We start from the raw sequence: 24,974 nt of genomic DNA, 5'->3' as shown, positions 1-24,974 counted from the left end.
TTATGTGGGGAAGTCAGGTCTGGCCAAGAGATTTAAAGTTAATTTTGTCCTTTGCACAAATATCAAAACAGCCTGGCTTTGTCGTACCTTGTGTTATGACACTCACACCATGTCATCCTATTTGTACCAGGGAAGCAGAGGAAGTCAGATTTAAGCTCTTTTCTGATTAATGTTCTCAGTTAGGTTAAAAATAGCCACACAACATGTTTGAAAAATAGTCTTTTTTCCCTAGCCAACAACAGGATCCTGTACAACTGATATACATAATGCATATTCAGTTAAGCCTTTCGTTACAAATACATAATACAATGTTATACGTACACACACACATACCATATACATAAATACACATCCAGTCGCTATTGAGAATTTTTGTATTCAAATGAACTAAATACACCAAGTTTCATTTTATAAATGGCTTTTCTATGCATGAATTGTTAAGTTTTCTTTTCCTCCGGTGTTGTCAGTGCCAGAATGTCAGCCTGTTTATAATTTCCCATTTGTAAATGTGAAACATTAAGCTACTCTCACTGCGATGCTGATATTATTTCCAAAAGAAATGCTTTGGTGATGGTCTGTCTTCATATTCACAGGGATGGGTAAGCTGTTCAGAAACTTAGAAAGTACAACCATGTTCATAATATACATGTTGTGCATATAGCAGGGAAGCCCAGGATTCCATGTGTTCTTTATGTCCTGTTGGATTGATGTTTCTCTGTCAGTTATTGCACGGATGCTGCTTCTAGGGGCAGGCAGGCAGGCAGGCAGACCATGCTGCTATTTTTTTTTTTAAAGAATGTCACAGAGGAGGAAAAGAAAGCTCTCTTTAGACACTACCTCCAAGATGAAACCTGAAATAGTCAGTGCCAGAAATAGGTGCCACACATAAATAGATCACGTTAAGTCTCACACCATCCTTGAGTCCTTGTCAGTCAATGAGATCTGGATTAGGCCACAGGAATATGAAGCAAGAGTTGGAGTTCAAATATTAGGTACATGGATTAAATTCTTACTGAAGCATTTCCAGCAAGGGTGGCATTGTCTGCTTCCCTGAATAGCTAACCAGTGGTACTGCTTGATCCCATTTACATGAAAACAAGCTCTATTCACAAACCTATTCCAAACCCACATTGTGGTTCAAGTAAAAGCACATGATTACAACGAGCAGCGATATGTTTATGTTGTTAAATCATTCAGATATTCATATATTTACATTCAAACATTCATAAACCTGTAGGCAATGGGGGAAATAACTCATTTCCCAGAAGAGACAGTCTCTTAGTTCACATCTAAATTTAGTAGCTCAACTAGATTATAGAATAAAGAGGCACACTGAAAGCTAGTCGTTATTTCACCATTCAGCATTTTGGACAATGAAATATAGTTTCATGGTTCAACAGTTCCTAAGTAACTTGTAAAATGTCAACTTTGAAATAAACAGAAGGAAAACTCAAGGTACAGTCATACCTGCAAATGGATGCTGTTGACAAATATCAAAATATTAGAATATTTAACCACAGGTGTAGAAGAAAAAAACCCTCCTATTAAATTCTTTGGTTGACTTGTTTAATGTTGAATTTAATATAAGAGTTCCTTTCTGCTGGAATGCAATCCAGCCCGGTCCTTGCTGAGTTTAGAATAGCGAGTGCTTGTTAATTTTAAACCTGCCTTTCCAGACTCCTGTTCAATCACAATATTCTGAGAGTCTGGTAGTAAGATGCTCTTTATCCAGTGAACACTTCCAGTCACTGTTTGATGGCTTTCCAGTTTACTGTAGCTCTGCAAAAATAAAAATGATTCTGTAAATTAAAAAAAAAAAGGTTCTGCACATTTGGATTCTCTAAATGCTTGGAAAGCAAGTCTGAAATGCCACCCCTAGCCAGACACATGGAGCTAGGTCTGCAGGACGGTGAGCACCACATCTGCATGCCTCCAGCCTGAGACTTTGGGAAGAAATGGGGAAGGTACATCACTTCACTTGCTCTCCCAGCATTTTTATACTAACTATATACAGTGGATTGTTTTTATTTTCTATCATGTTTACTTTAAATGATGAAAAAAGTTGGGGTTTTGTGAAGAAAAAAATTTTTTTCTCAAAATACGCTCTAGGATTTCTTTGTTTTCTTCCAGATGCTGTGATCATAGATAGTTCTAAATCACAACTCACAGACCTTTCCACCTGAAAAGATCTTTAACCCAAATGTAGTCAGCCCTCTTACCTCACACCTGAGGAAACTCAGTCCCGGAGAAGACAGACAGATTGTCAAAGGTCTTGTACCTAAGGGGTGGCACCAAGCGAGATCAGAATACGGCTCCCCCAGCAATCAGTTGCTAAAGACTGATAGAGGCCATTCAGTCTGCCGAAAGTTAAATCTAAAACAGTGAATTTAACTGAGCATATTTCACCGTGAAAATTACATAGAGGTCTTCCTCTCTGTGGATGCTGACAGAAATGTCTCCTTGTTCTCTGCACTAATTAATTTCCCTATGAGAGGAGCTGGAGCTGGAGCTGCTCTGTGCTCTGCAGAAAATCCTGACTGATTCTAAGGGAGGCGATGAAAATGGCCTGGCACCTTTCCTTTGTCGTATAATCTGTGATTCAGATCAGTGGAACAAAGCAAGCGTTGATTCCACAAGTGAATTATATAGAGGGGTGTGTGTGTGTGTGTGTGTGTGTGTGTGTGTGTGTGTGTGTTTGATGGCCAAACTAGACCGACTGTCGATGTATTCTGATCAGTAACTGAAGGGAGAGTTGAAATGGTATCTTCATCCCAATCACTGACCCACTCAGCCTTTTTTAATAGATCCACTTAAGCTACTGCTGTTCTCTGAGCCCATTAGGACTTATTTAAGGGGTGAATTTTCAGGAGATTATATATCACTCCCACTAAAGCACGTTGAAATTGCTGATAGGATGTATCCTACTAAGCGTTATAAATTCTGCACCGGAGCTAAGTAGAAAGGTGAGCTTGCTTGGAATAAAGACCTATTAGAGAACTACAAAAATTACTTTTGGGAAATTTGACTTGCAGTGATGGAGTAGACAGCACTAGCTTTCAAATAACTGTGTTTTGAATGTGTGCTTTGTGTTAAGCTGCATTTTCTAGTGAGCTGTGAGGTTAACATTTTTGTCACCATTGCCAACATTAAGTAGAAATAGTACTATATTAGGTTATGCTTTTTAAATTGAAGTATAGCTAATTTACAATGTTGTGTTAGTTTTGAGGGTACAGCAAAGTGGTTCAGTTATTTATATATACATATATATATATTCTTTTTCAGATTCTTTTCCATTATAGGTTATTATAAGATGTTGAGTATAGTTCCCTATGCTATATAGTAGGTCCTTATTGTTTATCTATTTTTTAATGTAGCAGTGTGTATATATTAATCCCAAACTCCTAATTTATTTCCCCCTCCCCTCATAAGGTTATGTTTTATTCTCAGCTTTTAAGTTGTTGATTATTTATCTCTAACCATCTTACCAGCTCTTAGGATGCACAGGTATAAACTGAGAATGGTCTTTTGTGCTTGGTGCTATGTATCCCAACCAGCCAGGTCTCCTGTAGACCCAAGTAACTGACAGAGGTATTTTCTCACAGTGGTAGTCTTCTTTTAAAAAAATAAAATAAAATGCTTAATTATTAACATTTAAGAAGTATTACCTCACTAAACAATAAGGTATATAGTCCTGAAGAGAAAATTTCAAAACACTTAAATACAATTCGATTCCTTTCTTATCGATCCTTACTGGTTATTAACCACTGATTAATATGACTAAAAGGCAAATTTTTGTAGCATTCGAATTAGACACATTTCGTGCTCTAAGATTTAAGCACATAGTTTTCTGGAACAATAAGAAATTTTCCCATGGGTAATAATCAGGTTATCCTGATTATCCTGATGGATAGTTTCCCATTCTAGAGATCATTTCTAGCTCACCTTAAGAGGATTCTTTTTCCATTGCTCAAAGCAGAACTTTATAGAAGAAACTTCCACTAAGCATGTCATGGTGAAACCCAAGCACTGACTTCTTGGAAACATCTTATAAGCCGCTCTCCCCACTCCTCTTAAGTGAGAGACTTAGGAGAGAACCTGGTCTGGTGAAACATCCTACCTAAATGCTGATTCCTCCCTAGCAAGACCAGTGAAGGAGTACATACATCCTGTTTTAGAGGCATTGAAACCCACCCTACGTAAGCTCCTCCATTTCAAAGACTGTGTTGATCTGCCAGTTAGGCAGTAAGCAACTCTTCATTGAGCACCCACTCTGTGTGTATGCTGGGCCAGACCTAGTGATGCAGAAATGAATACAGACTGGAAGCTCCTTGAGAATGGGAACTTCGACTTATTCACAGCTTACGTCCAAGGCCTGAAACAGCCCCTAGTATACAGCAGGTTATCAACAAACATTCATCAACTGACATATATCATTCATTTGATGCCCACCGCAGCCACAGAGGTGGGCCCTTATTGACAGGAAAACTGAAGCCTCGGATGAAGTGACTTGCCCAAGGTCACATAGCAGAAAGGTCAGAGCCAGAGCCTAGGAAACCCTGAACTATGCTCTCCCCTTGTCTGAAGTGTGGCTCCACCAGCAGCGCTCCTACTGACAGCTGATACTCATCCTTAGCTCGGAGGAGGACGACGCAGGGCCCCAGAGTAGGTGGTAATTAGCCATGCTGTTTGGGGAGCAGGAGGCCAAATCAGAGAGACCCACACCAAACCACAGCATTCGAAATGGGAGTGGAGGCTTTGCCCCTCATGGGATAGCTGAGGCACAAGGCCACCCAGTGTTCTAGCCTGCAAGTCCTGGATAAGGAAACTCTCTCCTAAACTTCCAAGATAAGGCCTGGTGAAGACAGGGTCAGACTGATCCAGCCAAAGAGGTGACAGAGCAACAAGAGAAATTCTCAAACTAGAAAAGAAAAATGAAAAATCACATGAACTGGAAAAAAATCAACATGGAGCTCAAGGGGGAAAATCCAGAGTTGCCATGGTCTCTGGGACACGCTGCCTAAACCTGGTCTTTGTTTACTCCTAGGTCACTTGGCTCTAACCTCAGTGCTGTTGCTAGTCACTAAAAACTATCACCACCTGAGAGCTGTTTTGTGGTTGGTGTGTAATAGGGCTGGTGGTTTGTTTTCGGAGGGTGGCCTCACAGCACCCTCGGTGGGCAGAGGGCACAGGTCTACAGACAAGTGTTGGGAGAGATTCATCTCCACCAGATGATTCCCCCAAACAGCAGCTTAGAAATTGTCCCTTTCACACTAACACATGGCCAGTCGTGTTGAATCGTGGCCCATCACATGTTGATGACTTGACTTTTGTTGGATAACACTGACCACAGTATCTTTTTTTTATTCCAGTGAGATACTTGAATGGAAGGAAACATTTCTCTTTTTTAGTGTTGAGTAAACATGTGTAATTAGTCTTGATCTCCATTAGTATCATTAGACTTGAAAACCCAGTTTAATCTGGATTCTGCTCTCTTCTCAATGTCAGCCTGTTTCTGGACCAGTACAGAGCCAGCCTTGTTGATGCAATAAAGAGATTACTCCAGCCCAGGGTAAGTATGTTTCTATTTTCTCCTGAACACTGGCTTCAGAATAATTAGTCTGTGCACAAAGATGGAGAGAGTAATGGAATGGCAGGATTAATGTCATGTAATACTTTAATACTTATTATGTCCAACTGCAATTGGGTCTTCTGATCTATCAGATTCTTTCCTAATCATAACTAGAGAACTTCTTACCCTTGGCCTTCTGATAAGGAACACAGTGGGTAGTAAAATAAATGAAACCACTTCAAAGATAGTGTGAGATTATTTTTATCAAAGAATTTCTTGAGTCTTTTCCTTTGATAACAATATCTTCATATTAAAGTAGAAGTATGATATTGAAAGTTTTCTGTTGACTTCTGTCATTTTAAATCCCTTCAATGGTTACCTTTGTCATTGGGTATTTATTGCAAAAGAACATTTTTCTTTTTATTTCTGTTTATATTAAATAAAGGGGCTTCAGATGAATCTGTATATTAATCTGTTCTTTGCTTTAAAAGGAAGCCATTATTTACATATTACAAACATTAGGTCACAATGAAGCCAAGCATGGCGTAATATATTGTGCACAGTTTTACATTTATATATCCATTTATGCCTGTGAGTAAATTACAGAGTTTTTATCCACTCTTATTTTTTTGGGGCTGTTATACTAAGCTAGGAGGTCCTGCAGCCTAAACAGAGAGTTAATATACATCTATTTAAAGTAAGAAAACAAGTTTAAAGCGCACGCATTAAAAAAAAATCTTATAACTATGTAAGACTCTTGCTGTGCCACAGGAATTTAAAATAGGTTAACAATGTTGAAGTAGGCTAAGACAGGAACTCACATTTATCTGAGAAAGGACTATAGTGTGTATGTGTGTGTGAAGTATTTTCTAAAGTTTTATCTCTTCTTTTAAAAAAGAAGGTTTGCTCTCGTCTTCTGACCTCAGTGAGACTTATAGACTAATACCTTTCAATCTTTCTTTTATATCTTTTTCACATTGAAGGTTCCCAGAGCAATTTGATAATCATCCTTTGCCTTACACTGTTGCTTTTTATTTTGTTGTCTCTATATACCTCAGAAACTTTAAATAGGCCTCTCAGAGGAGTAACCACAGCTTTGTAAGTGGTAATCAATTAAATTAAATTGGCCTTCTCAATTCCCTCTGTGAGGTGGGTAGTAGGTCTGGAGGCAAGGAAGGGGCATGCACCAAGCTATTAATGGCAGCTGTCGTGGTTGAGTGAGCAGCCCAAGTTGAGGGCAGAAGGAACTGGGGGCCTCTTCATCCCCCCATTAGCCTTGGGTGGTTCTCATGAGCATTTGCAAGATCAGGATTTTCAGAGAGGGGACGGAGATTCTTGGACGTAAAGGCTTCTAGGAATACTATGATACGTTAACACAATTTCAAGGACTCCTGGACCTCACAGTGCACAAACAGTACTTCACTCATCACCAACACCCCTTCAAAGCCTATCTGTGACAAATACTCCATTTTGCAGCAGATTTGCATGATTTACATAGGATCTATTGTAAATCATGAGAACGATTTACAAGGGAAAACTGCCCAAGCTATGAACAGATCTAAATGGAGATTGAACTGGAATGTCTAGCAGCTCTCCTGCACCCTCTGTTAAACTCTGAACGATGCTCCCCCTAGTCTGAAGTGTGGCTCCACACAGCGGCCTCCTCTGAGGACAGCAGTGCTCCTACTGACAGCTGATACTCACCCTTAACTCGGAGAAGGATGAGGCAGGGCCCTAGAGTGGGCAGTACTTACTCATGCTCTGTGAGGAGTGGGGAGGCCAAATCAGAGGGGCCCACATCAAAATGCAGCATTAGAAATGAGAGGAGGGGACCTCGCTTAGGCCCCTCCTGTCCTGCAGCCCTGCTCAGACTGCTGGGTGTTCTAGTCTAAGGGGTCAGGGGTCCGCCCTAAGGGGGGAATCCCAGTTGTGGATGGCACATGGACATACTGAAGTTCCCACCCAGGGATCCCATCCCCATTGGGAGGTCTGGGGAGGCAGGGCGTTTGCACTCCCTGGGCCTCCACCCAGATGGACCCAGGAAGGGTCACCTGGACTCAGCAGGGAACAGCAGCAGCTCTCTATCCCATGCCAGTGGTCTGGAAGGGTTCCCAGAGCTCTGGGGCACCCAGCGGACAACTGCACTCTTCTTCTTAGCTCTCAGGGCTGTTGTCCTGCTTCCAAAGGACCTCCCCCTGATGAGTGTCTGTGTGTGGAAGTCACAGTCCAAGACTAAGATAACACTAAAGGTTTTAGTCTATTACAATTTGAGATGCTGTAATGTTTTCTTGAGCCTAGACCACTTCTCCATGGTTTTGTGGCCCAGGGGCTAAAGGTGCCATAAGAGACCCACAGAGAAACAACCTGGGCAGGTGCACTGGTGGATCCTGAGTTCTTGGTAATTCAGGGCTCAGCAGACTCAATGGAGACAAAACAAGTTCTCAGGGTGCTCAGAAAAAACTGCACTTTGGCCAAATGCTTCGAATTCATAGGAGGGCCCAGTTTCTGAAGGCAAAGTATCAGTGGGTGGAGTCAGAAATACCTGCATACAAAACTTGTCGTTCTTACTATCTAGCCACTTACTGGATTCATCTCTCGGAGCCTCAGTTTCTCATCTGTAAAATGGGGGGTAAACAAGCCAGTGCATTGGAAAGCTTTAGCACATGATTGACTCTGAATGAATATGTGTTCGCTCTTATTACCTTGAAGAATTAGGGAGACTGTCCAGCTGTGATGAGTATAGAATATAGGGGGCTCTTCACAAAAACTGTTCTCAGAGAAATGGTTGGCAGGAGGGGAAAATTTTTTTTCTCAACCTGGACTTGGACGATTTCTACACATAACTGGGCCTGCTGCAGTTCCCTGCACCCGTGTCCTGCATACCTGCTGCAGGCTCTGCAGAGATCTGGGGGATTGTCTACCTGGATGAAGATGACACTTTTTAGTACAGATAACCCTACCGAGTAAGGTGAGAGAAATTATACTAAGTGGCCAGAATGAAACCATTGCAACACAAAGGTTCAGGTGTCAAGCTTGGGAAGAAATGACTTCTGCCATTACTGGGGAGTATGGTTCCTTGATTTCCAGCTAAGGCAGCTCTGCTGTCTGGAGTCAGAGGATCCAGAAGCAAAGAAAGTAGAGGGAGGGGAGGGTTCCCCTTGCTTTTCAGCTTTTATATTGGGGGTCGTGGATGAGGTGGCCCTCAGAGAGAGCTTAGCCACCAGGGTGGGCTCCTGGCTTGACCAGGAACAGTATCAGATCCCAGGGCTGAGCCTAGATTCTCAGGCAAACGGGCACCCATGCCTGGAAAGTCATTACAGGAAGCCCCAAATGTCAAGAGGAAATGATTGTTACCTGTCCCAGATGGAAACTTTCCTCAACTTACTGGTTGAGAGACATTGTCAAAACATCTGACTCCTGCCAGAATGCTACAAGGGACTCTCTAGCAAACTTACAAGAAGAAAAGAAAAGATCTTAAAAAGGAATGAAATCAGTACATTTTACTCATTCCAAGAAACAGCATGTCCCTCCTCTCCCGCACCTCTTTCCCTCCGGTGAGTGGCTTCTTGTTGCTGACAGGTAACCCCCTATCGCTGTGTTCCTTAAAGACCATCAGCCATGTCTGATATCAGAGGACCCAGATGTAATTTAAAATATAGCCACACAAGCCTACAAGTTGAATTTCAGTCCAGAAGTGACAAGCAACAAATGGCATCTACTAATATTCCTCTGAAATGGCTTTGGGTGTCAGGAGGGGAGCCAAGCCAGTGAGTGTGAGTTTACTCAGGACCATGAGGAGATGGATGGGGATGCACTATGGACAGATCTCCGGCTTGTTATAGCTGCTACCCATTGTCAAGAATTCAAAAATATCGGGCTTCCCTGGTGGCGCAGTGGTTGAGAGTCCGCCTGCTGATGCAGGGGACGTGGGTTCGTGCCCCGGTCCGGGAGGATCCCACATGCCGCGGAGCAGCTAGGCCCGTGAGCCATGGCCGTTGAGCCTGCGCGTCCGGAGCCTGTGCTCCGCAACGGGAGAGGCCACGACAGTGAGAGGCCTGCGTACAGAAAAAAAAAAAAAAAAAAAAAAAATCAAAAATATCACTGTGGAATTCATTTAACCTTCTGTAGTAACTGCCAGATTCCTGGAGTCCTGACTACATGCCAGCCATGCTATAAAAGTAAATCATGGACTCTCATTTTACTTTAATAAAATAAAATGTCCCTGCATCGGCAGGCGGACTCTCAACCACTGCGCCACCAGGGAAGCCCATGGACTCTCATTTTAGAAGAGCACTTTCTTTTTACTAACATATTTCCTCATCTTTTAAAAAATCTAGCATCTCTGCACCCATCTGTACAAACTTCTGTTTTTGCTTATCTCAGGGAAGTGCCTTGTGAGCGTGGGTTCAGTGGCATGAACTGAGATGGTGCTGAAGGACCCTTGGTTCCTGTCTGCTTGCTGGGTCAGAGGCCCAACAAATCCTCCTCTGTTCTGGGTGAGGAGCTGTGTTCCACCATACCTGGCCCTCCGGGTACAGGAATAGAGAGCCCCCAGATGGTTTTTAAGACCCTTAGAACAAGAGCGCTTACAAGTTCTTCTTGGAAGTCCACCCAGTTGTTCATCCAGTGCTGAGTCTCTGCCCCTGAGGAATTTATAATGTGGTCATGGAGATGTAACATACACACAGATGAAATTACAGTGGACAGTGCAAAATGGCTTATAACAGCCCAGCAGTTGATCATATAGGGCCTGGTGCTGTTTTTATTTGTTGTGTGATTTTTTTTTTTCTAATTTACACCTTCTATAGAACGTGAGATACTCCGAGATTTGAAATCGTCTTGATTCAACAAACATTTATTGAGCCTCGCACTGTGCTGGGGATTGTGGGGTATAAAGAGGAATAATGAGCACTTTGAGAATCTCACTGTTTACCAGGGCAGATTAATGCACAAGCTCCTTGGAATTATAACGCTATATGATAGGTACTAGGGATACAGCACGAAGAGTAACTAACTGCCTGTGGAAGGGTTCCGTAGAGGCAGCAGTATTTGACTTTGTTCTTGAATAGTAAGTAGGCCATTCTAAGCCTCAGAGGAAGGAGACTAGAAAGTAGCGTCCCTGGTGGAGGGGACAGTGCTCACAGGTGGAGGGTACGAAAAAGCATGTTGTGTTTGCAGGAGTTTGCTCTGGTTGGAGTGTAAGAGTGTCTGTGTGGTTTGGGGTTAGGGTTGGGGAGGGGTGAGGGATGAAGTTAAAGAGTTAGTTTGGGTACCACTTTAAGAAAGGCTGAGAACATGATGATGGAGAGATGGGACTTTATTATGTGGGTCATAGAGAGCCATTGAAATGGAGATAGAGAGCCATTTTTGAGCAGTGTATGGATCCTAGAAAGATCACTCTGGCCAGCATAAAAGCTGGTTTGGAATAAGAAAGAACTTGAAAGCAGCAAGGCTCTTCATGGGTCTACCGTGGACCAACTCCTACCTAGAATTGTTCAGTTAGGAGGTAGTGAAGGCCTAAAGACGGAGAAGAGGGAACTGAATGGGTGTTCACTGACAGGTTCCTTCAACAAACATTTCTGGAGTGCCTCCCTGGGGATAGAATAAGGTACAAGGGTTTTAAAAGGCAATGTCACGATTTCCTGGTTTCCAGTTTCATTTTGAAGGTGATGGATATAGAATTGTTTGGCATACTTAATAGGTATTCAGCTGTGTGTGTGTGTGTGTGTGTGTGAGAGAGAGAGAGAGAGAGAGAGAGAGAGACAGACAGACAGACAGAGACAGAGAGCCAGAGAGAGTGAGAGAGAGAGACAGAGAGAGAGAGGGATGGGTGGATGGGTGGGTGGGTAGTGCCCTGGGAAGTGTAGAGGTTTGGGCCAAGGATATTGAGTTCCATTTTAGGCAGAATGGGTTAAAGGTACTTTCAGAACATCTCCATGGAGAGCTCTAGTAGGCATCTGAAAATCTGGGTGCGGGCCCTGGACAATGGTGAATGCTGCAGTTATGTACTTGGGAGGTTTTGATGCATAATTGTTAGTTGAAGTTGTGGACTTCAGTACAATCACCTAGAACTGTATAAAACATGAAGAAAAAGTAGGCAGAGCCCTGGGGACTACTGACAATGAAAGAACAGGTGGAAAAAAAGAAGCCAGGGTCGGGGACTGAGAGACTGAGGGAAATGTAGAGGAGAAAGCAGACAAAGGCAGCATCTCAGAAACCAGGTAAAGAAATGGTTAGAAAATAAACACAAGCTTAAACATGTAATTGGTATTTAATAGTTTATTGCCTGGAAATGAAAAAGGCGTAGCATATTACTTGTAAAATAAGTCTGAAGAAGACTTATTTTTTCCAGACGTGCACACCCTTTAATATATGAGTATAGATTAGTCTAGCAAAATAACAACTGAGCTTACGATGTAAACAATATCATTGTTGTTTTGTGGAACTACTCCTCTCTCCTCTCCAGGGATAAGTGAATTCTCTCAAATTTCCGCTCATCAGTCAAAATTTTACATTCAATTGAGTGTTCATTCTGAGTTTAAAATGATTCAGTGACTGTGAATGCTTAGAAAGTTGTGCTTTGGTAAATTGAAAATAATTTTTCTAAAGTGATGGGCTAATTTGAAATCTATATTCTTTTTCTTGTTTTGATTTTTGCAGCCTAAATTGTAAGATGTATTCCTCTGACTGTACCAGACAAAGTGTCCTCCTCCACTGGGGATATGGGGGGCTTCTAAAACCGTTCATTATGGGGCAGATGCTGGCACTCAGTAGAGCTCAGTGGATGCTTATTGAGTGAATGGATGATGTCCTATTGTTCCTCCTAAATATTAATCCACATCTCAAAGGTGTCTGCATTCAACGAAATGAAAAAGAAAACATTTTGAAACTCATAACTGAGTAATTAAGGATTAAAACTACTGCTCGCTCTTTCTCTTTCTTGTGGGGACAGTATTGTGCACAGAAAGCTGCCCTCTGAAATCCCATTATAGCCGCTGACTCTGTAAAAGCTTCTTGGAGAAAATCTTTTCTAAAGAATAAGCAATAGAACATGGCCTTCGAATTCCCAGAGACTTGTGTTTTTCAGATTATTCAATATCTAGATTTATTTTATTCTCTCGACAAATATTGATCGTCTACTCTGTGCTAGGCACTGAGAAAATGCAGTGAATAAAACATTAGAAGATCCCATTGTCATGGAGCATACATTCTAGCTGGAGGAGATGGGCAATAACAAACAAGGTTATGATGTGTGCCAGTGGTGATGAGGGCTAAGGACACAACTAGAGCAGGGAGAGTGGGTGGGGAGGGATGGGGAAGGGCTGCTGTTTTAGGTGCGGTGGGTACAGAAGGACAGGTAAACTGAGACACAAGCTCCACTGCAGTCACCTTACAGCTCACCCTAACCAACAAAGGGCTGGGGTGAGGGCAGCATGTGTTTTGTGAATGCAAACATCAACCCAACCACAACCCCTTAGTCCTGTAAACATTATGATACATAATTTAGATAATAGCTGTTAAAAATCAACTCTTTGATTGTAACGGTAAGACAATGTTTGCAGGTGACTTTAAAATAAAATGACTTCCATTATTCAAGAGTCGAGAACGGCAATCAGCTCTTAGAAAAGACTAGAATGACCTACTAGTGTTCCCTCTTTTCTTTTTTATGGAGACTTCTGCTCCCTTGCTGAGACCATGTATTATATCTAGTTTCACAACAAAATGAATTTTTGCTGCTAAGTTTGAAAACAGCCTGAAAATAGCAATTAATATTGGAAAAGCTGACAGAACCTTAAGTTTACTGGCATGATTGGTGCTGCTGTAATTATGTGCCTGAGTGTATACATGTCTATGTAAACACAGTATGAAAACACTTGATGTCCAGGACAGTGTATCAGTGTGTTTTCTTGCAGCTAAATGAGGGGAAGAGAGAAGGAGAGGGAGTTGATAGAATTTTTATAGCACTGTTAGGTGGTGTAGATGCTCCTAGTCTTTCTTACATCTATATAAACTTGTTTCTCAAATTATTTTCACGTTCAGTACCTCGTTTTACCCTCACAACTTGCTCAGGGTCGGGGGTAGAAGGCAAGGGAGGCTTTGTTCTTCCCATTTCATGGGTGAGAAAATTCAGTGGGTCAGCTAAGATAACTTGAGTTTCTTATCTGAAAAACTGAGGAGATTGGACTCACGTCATCTCCAAGGTCCATCTAGTTCAGCAGTTCTATGACATTTTTTCCTGATTTTCCTGAGGTGACACCGTGTTTTATGGTGGAGATCCCCTTTAAGTCCAGACCCCTTTCTGCCACACGGTTCCTTCTTCTTCAAACTCTTCACTGCATGTTTAATCATCTGTAAAATGTAATGTCTACCGTACAACGTTGTTGAGAAAACTGTTGAGGGGATTAAAGGGAAGGCTTGTGAAGCACCTAGCAAAGTGGTAGCTTTTATTATTTATTATTATCATCACTATTACTAATAAGAAGGCAATGTGGTGTAGTAGAAAGAGCATTGGCATTGGAGTCAGGTCAGTTTCCAGTCATTTACTGGTGTGTCATCTTGGCCAGTGATTCAACCTTTCTGAGCATTCTGTAAAGTGCAGCTGAGAATCTCTACCTTGTTGGGTTATTTGAAGACTAAAGGAGAGGATGTATATAGAGCACTTATCCCAGTGTCTGCCACGTCCCAGATGCTCAATAGACAGTTGGCAGGTATGAATGGTAAACCAATTTTCAAAAGAAACTGGGATAGGGACTTCCCTGGTGGCACAGTGGTTAAGAATCTGCCTGCCAATGGAGGGGACACGGGTTCAAGCCCCGGTCCGGGAAGATCCCACATGCTGTGGAGCAACTAAGCCCGTGTGCCACAACTACTGAGCCTGCATTCTAGAGCCCATGAGCCACAACTACTGAAGCCCATGCGCCTAGAGCCCGTGCTCTGCAACAAGAGAAGCCACCGCAATGAGAAGCCCGCACACTGCAATGAAGACCCAACACAGCCATAAATAAATAAAATAAATACATTTATTTAAAAAAAAAAAGAAACAGGGATATATTTTCATGATTCCCTCAAAACCTGAAGTGGTACTTCATAGAGGTGAAGTATAACCCTGAAATTAACAGAAGCATACAGTCATCTTTTAAACAAATAAAAGGAAAAAGAAGATTCTGAAGTTTAGCCATTCTGTGCACATCTACAAGGGAGAAGAAAAACTCACATGCACCTAGTAGTTAGCAAATGGTTGCTCTAGAGTTTCATGTCAGAGAGTCTTCTGAAATCCAGTATATACTTTATTCAAGTCCTCCCACTCTCCCCACTACAACAATCTGATAAGGTTGTGCAGTTTAGAAAAGCTTGATTGCCCTCATTTTACTACTTCCTTTGAAAAGTAATCACTTGAGGGGACTTCTCTGGTGGTGCAGTGGTTAAGAATGCGCCTGCCAATGCAGGGGACACGGGTTCGAGCCCTGGTCCGGGAAGATCCCACATGCCGCGGAGCAACTAAGCCTATGGGCCACAACTACTGAGCCTTCACTCTAGAGCCCGTGAGCCACAACTACTGAGCCCACGTGCCACAACTGCTGAAGACCACGTGCCTAGAGCGCGTGCTTCGCAATGAGAAGCCCGCGCACCGCAATGAAGAGTAGCATCCGCTCGCCGCAACTAGAGAAAGCCCACGTGCAGCAACGAAGACCCAAATGCAGCCATAAATTAATTAATTAATTTTTTAAAAAAGTAATCACTTGAGTAACTTTGAGGAACTGTTTGGCCATAATGATGACCCTTATGAAGGAGTCAGTAAAGTTGGAAATCAAGATCCTGTAGCTCTGTCTCTGGCAGCATGGTCACAGAAAAGGCTGGTGGCAGAACTGAAATGGATTGTGGTTACTTATTTCTGTGGAGGATTTCTTGGTACTGAATTTCCAGGGCACAATAAACTAACATTTACAGGCATCTGTGGCCACATGCTCTGGAGCTGTGTTGCAGATGTGTTGGCAGCTGCTAAGGAGTCGCAAGGTGGGTGGCACTGCCCTGGACCCATTATTCTAAAATCTAGTTGATGGTTTAAACCAGTGGACCCAAGAGAGGTATGTATTGTACAGAAAACCAGTGTTGAGTTCCATATTGTTTATTACATGCATTGTTTGAAAATGATAAAACATAGCAACTCACCATTTAAATGACTTTTTTTTCTTATTTGATGTATATCTGTCCTTGAAATTATTCTCACTGTGGATGCCCATCCTGTGTGGACGTCTAAAGACAAATGAGTTTTCTACCTGAGAGCAGCACAATTAAATGCTTTGACCAATGTCTGTTATGTTTGGTTGCCTTCCAGTTTTAAAATGTGTGAATTTCCTTTTTAACGTTCTAGGGGAAAGCAATGGTATTCGCCCCACGCCGAGGGAATACTTTAAACCAGTTTTGCAATCTAGCTGAAAAAGCTGGTTTCTCCATCCAAAGACATGAAAATTATGATGAACACATTTCAAACTTCCACTCCAAGGTTAGTTTTCTGCTTGTGTTAGATAACACTTTAATCCGCATTGCATTTTGAAGAGATCATGGTCTTTTTGGCAGGTAACCTAAATATTTGATTAAAGAACTCCTTAGGTGTGCTGCTTCTCAACAGCTATTTGTATCTGATTATTTTGTGTGGCAAAGCCATCTTTTATCTTTGCATGTCTAGAAGGATTGTACAGAAACCATTCCTGTTTACTCCTTTCTCTGAAACTAACTAATCTCTTCATTCATAATAGACTAATTTGTAGGATACAGGGGAGGTGGCATAGAATGAATGATAAACAAGCATTTATATTTTAATGAAAAACCTTCAGCTTTTAAGTAGGTTAAATGCCTAGCTGCACTGAAATAAATAGAAGGTGAATGTCTAATTGTATCATGTTAGGCTGTAAATCTTTATCTCTGCTTGCTTTATGGCTGGGTCAGTTGGCAGTTTGAGACTGTTAAATCTCACAGAATTTCACAGTTGTGGGGTTATATGTCAGATCGAGGCGCTACAAGATTTAGGTCAAAAGCACTTATCTGAGAGTGATTCTAAGCTTGCTTACATAAAGCAATGTTATCAGCCTTTTTATTATTTATAGGTATAGAGCAATATAGGACACTGAGAGGCCAGCGTTCCACCGAAAACTTTTTAGGAATCTCACGTTTGCTAATACATATCACAGTTACTAGAATAACATGTATTTCTTCTGTAATTTTGTGCGGTACAGAAAGCTCCCTTCTCTGAGCTAGTCTGACCTTGGCAACAGACTTTGACTTGTCAATTTTGCAAGTCGTGACCACAGAAAAGTAAAGCCTTGACCTTATTTTTCTCCTGGGAAAATGTGAATAGCATTCTTTATTACCCAGGACTATGATATAATGTAGAAGTGTGTTGACTTTTGAAAAATTATATGCAAAGTGGATCTGATCTTCTGAGCAATAAAAAGGAAATCTTCACTTTCTGGAAATGGGTTCATTTCTTTGGGTCTCCAGGGCTCCATTTAAGCTCCTGGGGGGGAAAAAAAAATGATGCTTTATGAACTGAAAGGGTTAAATCACTTCCTCTCACTGGTGGAATCGGGCCCTTTTGCTTACAATCAGAAAATAAAAACAGAATGGCATGTTATTCAAATCTTACCTGCCTCTAGAATGATGTTCTCCCTTTTTCAACTCCTCTCCAGAACAAAAGGAGGGTTTTACCTGGTCAGGGAAGGGTCTCTCCTGGCCCCCTGGGCTCTTCTACACAAAGGGATGAAAACAGCCTTCTCTCCAGGGTGGGGCCAGAGCTACAGGGATCAGCTGACGGCCGCTTCATGTCATGTCATTCACTTTCCCCCTGAAGGACAAATGCTTTTAGTTTCTCAGTCATAGCTCAGGAGAGCAAAGGTGAGGGTTTCTCCACCAGCAGAAAATGTCAGCATTGTGCCTGACACCCTCTGTCTCCTCCTGCAAGATCTGAAGTGTGTTGGGTCATGCCAGGCGTTCAAGTCCTTAGTAGCCACCTCTTCTTTGTCTAGGACTTTAGATTGTCAGCACCTAGTGGGCAGCAACCTCCTCTTTTTATTTCCGATGTTGTACACTACCCTGCTAAGCATGGCACGTTTTATAAATCACTAAACATGACTCTTAGGTTTATACTGTGCACCATACCCACAGTACCCTGTAAATAATCAGAGTCTCATTGACTGGTCGCACAAAAATAAATTTCCATAATAACGAAGTGGCCTTAGTGTTTATCTCATCGTAATTGCTTCAAAGTTCAGTTCCCCACCTTGCTGACACTGGACTAAGGAATAGTTCCCCCTCCTCTTTTGGTACTTGTTGTGACAGGTGAGAGTTGCATTTTGTTCTCAGGAAGTAGAACCCTAGGGGAATATTCTGCAGTCTTGGGGTGCCCTACCTAGATGGTATAAGACGAGCACCCATGATGTATATTTTTCATGATGAGGGCAATTTCAGCTGGCTTGTTGTCCTCCCGCGTCTAGCCAAAGAATGCCTCTAGTCCCTTCTGTACCAGAAGCACAGAATGCCCGGCTTTTCTGCTCCAGCAGCGGGTTTAACCGTGTGCTGACTGGACGGAGAGGGGCCCCGAGGACCCAACTCTGGCTCGCACAGGGAGGTCTCCTTTGCAAGAGGACGATGCCCGGAGAGGATCTCTACCAGAGGCCGGACACAGAGCCGCGGGCCCGGCTGCAGAGAGTGGGGAGCGTCCCTGGTCCTCGCCGGGCCCTACTGCTCATCACGGGGGCGCGGGGACGGAGACCGAAGCCGGCACCGCGGTCCCCTCCGGCCCCTGCTCGCCTCCCGCCCGCGCGCCCGGGGCTCCGGGGATGCGCAGGGGCCGGCGCGGCTGCAGGGATCCTCCACCCTGGCCGCTTTTGTTTGCCGCGTGCTGACAGCCGGGGCTTAAAAGTTTTCCATCTTGAGCGGCAATCAGCTTTCTTGCTCTCCATCCCTGTCCAAACCCCCATGGTCCCAGGAACGAGCCTACTCCCAAATGGAGGAGCAGCGTCTTCCTTCAGGCTGCGTGTTATCCTCTTAGCCCTACTGTGTTGGAATAGGGCGTAACCAGCTGGAGGACTGTAAGACGCCTGATAATGCCGCTCTTTTCCGCTGTCCCGTCTTAATCTTGTTACACAAATGGTTGTGAAGAGATTCATGAATTTTAATTTTGCCCTCTGCATTACTGCCTCACGTCACTCATACACAGCTGCCTTCTATGCCGAGTTTTTCACCCCTCCTCTTACAACAGGGGAAAAAATTAGTTACAATCTTGGCAGTAGTGCAAGGTAAAAAAAAAAAAAAAAAAATCTGCAGATTTAGGCAACCACCCATGAAGCTGATTAACAGTCATGATCAGGAGGAACAGCTTTGCCTCTTAAACTTTTCACCTCTCATTGTTAACTGTGAAATTTTATTTCCGTTAAAAAGCAAGCCTGTAATCAAAACGGTGCCATTCTGCACTTTTCTGCCAGTGCTTTTGTTAAATTGTGCCCACACCATGCAGCCACTGTGCTCAGGAGCCAGGCAGCCAAAGGTGTAGCGTGTTTTTAAAATATTGCCTTTCTGTTCGTCCAGGCAACGGGGAGAAAAAGAACACACTTCCCTCTCCCACCTAACCTCTTGGTCTCCTCCAGGCTAGGAATCAAATGCATTGCCCCGGTGTTAGGGCTCAAAACCTTTAGGATATTAAGATAGCCAATTGTTTAGCAAGCTAGAGACTTGACTTAGAGATTACAGCTGGCTTGAAATGAGTTGATAAAAATATTCTCAATCATGCAAATATTCTTTGAAATATAATTTTGCATGCCATAGTTTTCTTTTCCTTTTTTTTCTTTAACTTTTGCAAAACCACCCATGTGTTTATTTTCTGTATTTATGTGTTTAGCCATGAAAATAGGCTCAGGCTCGGCTGTGAAGTCGTACATTGTGTTAAAAGCACGGCCATATTGCACTTCTGCTTATCTATTCAAAATGCCACATTACAAGTGGCTGGTTCTTATAATCTGTGTGGTGTGCTGTTGATAATTGTGGATACTGTAAAGGGTAAACAGTCTGAACTTCACTCCCGCTGCTGCTGTTCGCACTGTGGCGAGGCTGAGCATGTTACATCCAATTATGAAGTAAAGCATAATGCCACTAATAGCAGCTATATAATTTAGTTCAGTCCTCAAAGACCCTGTTTTAACCTATGAAATTGGAAAATTGTTTTATTCACAATTTGCTTTTTGTTTGTTTGTTTTCAAGGTGCTTTTTTATTTCTTAAAATTATAATTATTAATTGGGCCAAGAAGTACAGCCTGGGTCCATGGAATTATTCTTAAACCACATAACGTTCCCCCATCGAAGCCAGTATTTCCTAACAGCTTTGTGTGTGTTCAAGTACCCTCACATAACAGCCTGCATTCGGAAATGATCTGGTGCTGGGTTGTAGGGCTGCCTTTGAGGGTTGTCGGCTCTTTCCTATAGCTGGAAGGACTCACAGTCAGCACGGGGCTGGCCCCTGGCCTCTTCTAGCAAGGAAGCCTCTGCTTTGGCCTCCAGAGGTCAGCATAGAATCCAAGGTAAAAGTGATTTCTAACCCATATTTACCGAAGAATTATTTATCCCACATATTACCTCAGGGACTTTATAAAGAGCTCATTTGAGTCTCTGTATATTAGTGCATTGTGAGTGAGGAGGTCAGCTGACTCACACTGAGTAATCAACTTTCCCTTATCCCCAATCCCAGAGGAAGAATTTAGCTAGCTTGACCCCCTCTTCCCTCTGTAAAATATTTCAGTGAGCTCCTTCTATCACTAGGGCAACTGGCAACAAAGGTATTTACAGTCGGTAGTCCCGGTGATAGCGGGTTTGGTTTGGGAGGTTTAGGAAGCCACTTTGGGGCCATTTAAAAAAAATTAGATTAAATCGAGAGATGTTGACAGATGTGTGTTTAGGAGTAACACTGTCGTTACTTTGGTGGCAACAAAAATTCATGAGGATCTTTCTAAATAGACAACTCACCATCTCTAAAAAGGGCAAACGCCATCAAAGAAAACAGAATGAGTGACTTCAGCAATTGTACCACCATCAGTTCTTAGGAAAATGGATTAGAAAGTAGAGACTGCATTGGCTTTATGTTCCCCAGAGGAAAAGGAAAAGTAGGATCACTGCTGCTGTCCTTAATAGTGAGGGCATGTCACAGTTTGGGAATATGATTTAGAAGAAACATGCACTTTAGAAAGATTCAAGTTAACGTGCCCCAGACCTACGAATGCAGGAAAGTGTCATGCTGGAGCCATTTATTTAGATTCAGAGGAGGGTGGGGTGGGATGTTTGTCTGATCTGAAACAATAGAGGAATGGGTTCCATGTAAAATTAAAAGAAATATTTATTTCTGATCCTTATAAATCCAAAAATAAATTCACAATTGGCTCCAAAACACCAGCTTCCAAAATAGCAATTTTGTCTTTATAGATACCAGTGTATTATTTGCTAGAATAAATATAAATACGATTCTCAAAATTATTCTAGCTGAATGAGGAAAAGTGTACTTTAGATTTGAGAACTCTGACTGGACTTTTACGTCTATCATGGGAAGGCCCTCAGAACTCCACCTGAATAGTATCGAAGCTTGCTGCTCCTGTTGTTGGAATCTGTTTTCCTCCTCGGAGAAAACAATGCTTGAATTACTTATCATTAATACTGAAACCCCTAGGAAGCAGCTGGAGAACCTTTGAAATGTCTTAGGCCCCACCAGTCTGTCCCTTGTGCCCAGGTCTCCAAATGATCTGAAACGCCTGCCGGCCTGATTCCTGGGGCACTGGCAGGGGGCAGAGAGGACCAGGAGCAGAAACTTCTAGGCCAAATGGCTGGTCTGGTGAAGATGAGCAAGCCCCCAGCTCTCCCTGTGCTGAAGTACCTCGGAGTCCACAGAGGTCATAAAAGCAGCCTGGCTATTTATGAAAAAACACCCTACCCCCTCACCAAAAAAAAAAAATCCTAACTTGATACATAGTATTGTCTTGTCACTGCCACTGAGGACCACTTTGAGTTGCTTTTTTGTCCTTTATTTTTCCAGAACAATATACTTAGGTAAGAAGTCTTCCTTCTACTCAACTTTAAAATTGATTGGTGAAAATTCCTAATTGGAGTCTCCTTACCCTTTTTTCCTCTATTATTGTTTTTCAGTTGAAAAAGGAAAACCAGGATATATATGAAGAAAACCTTCATTACCCACTTCTGCTTATTTTAACCAAAGATGAATAGAAGATTAAGCTGCTGGAAAGACAAAGAAAACATCCAGTGCACAGGCAGTATTTTCACAAAAACAGAAATCTGTAACGGTTATAATATGCAGTAAGCCGTTGGCTCCCTGAGATTTTCAAGCCCCCAGGACATGGGCCCCAACTGCCTTTGCAACATTCCATGTGTGGGTTCCGGGGTCCACCTGTCCTCACCCACGTGACTCCGCAGCCGTCCTGGACTCCTCTTTTTTCCATCTGCTTGTTGCTCTTCCTGCACCAAACTTTTTTTTTTTTTTTTCCTGCGGTACGCGGGCCTCTCACTGTTGTTGCCTCTCCCGTTGCGGAGCACAGGCTCCGGATGCGCAGGCTCAGCGGCCATGGCTCACGGGCCCAGCCACTCCGCGGCATGTGGGATCTTCCCGGCCCGGGGCACGAACCCGTGTCCCCTGCACCGGCAGGCGGACTCCCAACCACTGCGCCACCAGGGAAGCCCTGCACCAAACCTTTGTCTTTAAATATGTATAAGCGGCCTATGTGAGATTTGAATTGGACTTGAGAGCCACCCAAATATTCTTCCCTCTCATTGAGACAGAATTTCTCTTGGTGATTCCCACCCCACCCCCTTTAGAAAATATCTTGGTCTTTGTTCTATTTTAGTGGTGGTCATTCATCTGCCAACCCAGCAAACATGATGATTCTTTCCTGGTTAAAAAAAGAAAGAAAGAAAGCAAATCTTTCAGATCACCCTCAAATTAATTGTATTAAATCTGCCATCTCTGTTTTGCTGTCTCTCTCTCTCACCCATTCTCTTTTTTTCTTTTAAACAGGATGTTTTTTTTCCCTATAGATGTATAAGAAATGACTACATCAGCCCAAAGCCTCATAAACTGACCATTTGTCCTCTGGACACAATAGCGTGGCCAGCCCTCTGCCCCTCCTCTCCAATTATGTGTGATTAGTCTCAATGCGTTGTGTCAAGGAGGAGGAGTGTGCTGAGTGCTTATTATCTGTTTAGGTACAAGAAGAGCACATTTAGGCTCTGACTATGGATGAAAAGTGAGCCTTTATCAGGGCTCAAATCTACTGCTGTTCTCCAGGCCTCTTTCAAAAGAGGTCCTTTCCAGGGACATTTTGAATAAATGGTTGATCAAACGAGATGGCAACCAGGGCGAGTTTTAAAAAACTCAATCACACAATTATCTGATTGAAAGTAAGTATATATAGTCCTGTGCAGCAATGCAAGTGTATGGTAAACATTTCATATGTGCTACCTAGGATTAAGAGAGAATGACTTTTCTGCAGGGAACCCAAGCCTCTCCTTGCCTGGTTCATCCCGGAGATGCTCTAATGCCTTTTGTGGAAATTCAGATGTTTATCTGTAAGGAATCATCTGTGTCCACTTTCACAGTAATGTCATTAGTAGGTTAGCTATATATCCTCCTATCTTTAGTAGAGGCAAAGCGTGTATTTAGCGTGATACAATTAAAGTGATAGGTGGGAAACTGGGGGCGAATCCTTTTGCATGTTAAGCCAACTTAGCTGTCATAAAAACAGCGACTCTCAGATGTCTTCTCTGCTCACTTCTATCATCAAACAAATTTTTCACCATCAGTTTGCATGTTCTTGTATTCACCACTTTTTCTGCTCCATTAGAGCACCTAGATGGATCTCTGAAGGCATAGGTCAAGTCGCAGTTAGATCATACATTTCTTTCTCACAAAAACTTGAATTGCAATGCCAAGTGATGGGCTAACATCACAATAACAGCAATTTATTCCTCTTTGGATAAAACAGCAGTCTATTCTCAGTGCTAGATAAAGACCAGGGCAATGCAAACCAGCCATTTAGCTGAGTAGTTCAGCTAGTGGCAGCTCTCCTTTGGCGACTGTATAGGTTGCACACTGGCTTCATATTTTCTTATTTAAAAAATCAGAATTCGGAACGTTTTAAAAGGCAACACAGGTAGTTCCATTTATACTGGTGAAAATACAGAGAAATGATTTCTTCCTGCAACTAAATCTGCCAGACAAAGAAAACCCATCCCTGCAGTAGCATCTAAGATCGCCTGTTCTTATTTTTTCTTGTAAAATATAGAACATCAGAACCATGAGAATAGTTCCATTTTTTTCTCATGAAAATACATGAATTGGCAAGAATTCAGTTTACATTTGTGTGTTGTGGGTGTAGAAATCCAGTGTTTATTTTGCTGGAAGAAATTGTATTTTAAAAAGTAAATTAGTAGTGTGTTTTTTCTTAACATCTGAGAATAGTGTGTACAGTTACCTAAGCTGGAGACAGGGTATAAGAATTGAGCTGTGCTACCAAAAGACATTGAGTAAAGAAATATGTTCATTATGACTAAAACCTAGAGAATCTTTTGTAAAATGTTAAGGGTTTCATAGATTTGCTCTTTATGGGACCCTTACCTGGAAATGTCACTAGTCCAGGCTCTTTGGAAGTTTGTAAGAAACTAATGTTGTATATTATTGAATAGTTTAAAAGTGTCTTTATTTTCTCAAATTTTGGCAAAGTGCCGATATTGAGAGGGGGAAAAAATTATAGCTGCTTTAGAAAGTTTATCCACTTACATTTCTTTTGAACTTTATGGTTAAGAATTATTTCTCTGCATCGGTATTGGGTTGCATAATTGCAATTGAAATGCCCCACTTCATAATTGTTTGTGTAATTGTGCCTGTGTTTGTTTCAAAACAAAGCCTGTCTGAAATCATAAGAATTATTACTGTATTCCTGTTTTCTGTGTACCTGTATCTTCTGAGAAAACTCACAAATCTCTTTTGTCATACTAAATAGATTTGGTTGGATGTGAGAATGTTTCTAACATTGCCCATGGTCAGTTCTAATGTGGTGATATGAACAGCCACATACAAGTTGGTTATAAGAAATATATTTTATTTTATAGCAAGACATATGTTGTGAATGGGGATAAAAGTGCTAGAAAAGACTACCTAAGAGGTTGATGCTATTTTGTATAAATTGTGTATTTTGTTGGCTTTTTGACTGAGCATGAAAATGTAACTTCCATTAGGGTAGGGTAATTTATTCAGCAGAAAACTTGTCGGGCCATAAAAGCTTTTCTGGCTGGTTCCTCCGGTGTTTTCAGAGAAGAGCTGCCCGCCCCTTGCTGATTTTCCCTTTGGCTTCAGTATGGG

General features: G+C 42.2%; 1 protein-coding gene across 1 annotated transcript in view; it reads left to right on the top strand.

Annotated features, from left to right (window-relative positions):
• CAMKMT (calmodulin-lysine N-methyltransferase) overlaps positions 1–21,826 on the top strand; it is a gene marked incomplete at its 3' end in the record, with an annotated part of 399,114 nt that extends 377,288 nt beyond the window's left edge. Inside the window, exons 9-11 of the mRNA XM_079721077.1 lie at positions 5,506–5,569; positions 15,942–16,073; positions 21,749–21,826. Of these exons, the coding sequence (XP_079577203.1) occupies positions 5,506–5,569; positions 15,942–16,073; positions 21,749–21,826 (274 nt within the window). The remainder of the gene's footprint in view (positions 1–5,505; positions 5,570–15,941; positions 16,074–21,748) is intronic.
• Positions 21,827–24,974: the final 3,148 nt, after the last annotated feature.

This window comes from Hyperoodon ampullatus (assembly GCF_949752795.1).
Source record: "Hyperoodon ampullatus genome assembly, chromosome: 15".
NCBI classification, from domain to species: domain Eukaryota; kingdom Metazoa; phylum Chordata; class Mammalia; order Artiodactyla; family Ziphiidae; genus Hyperoodon; species Hyperoodon ampullatus.
Note: the sequence above shows the minus strand (reverse complement) of the source record. Positions and strands in the feature narration are given on the sequence as shown.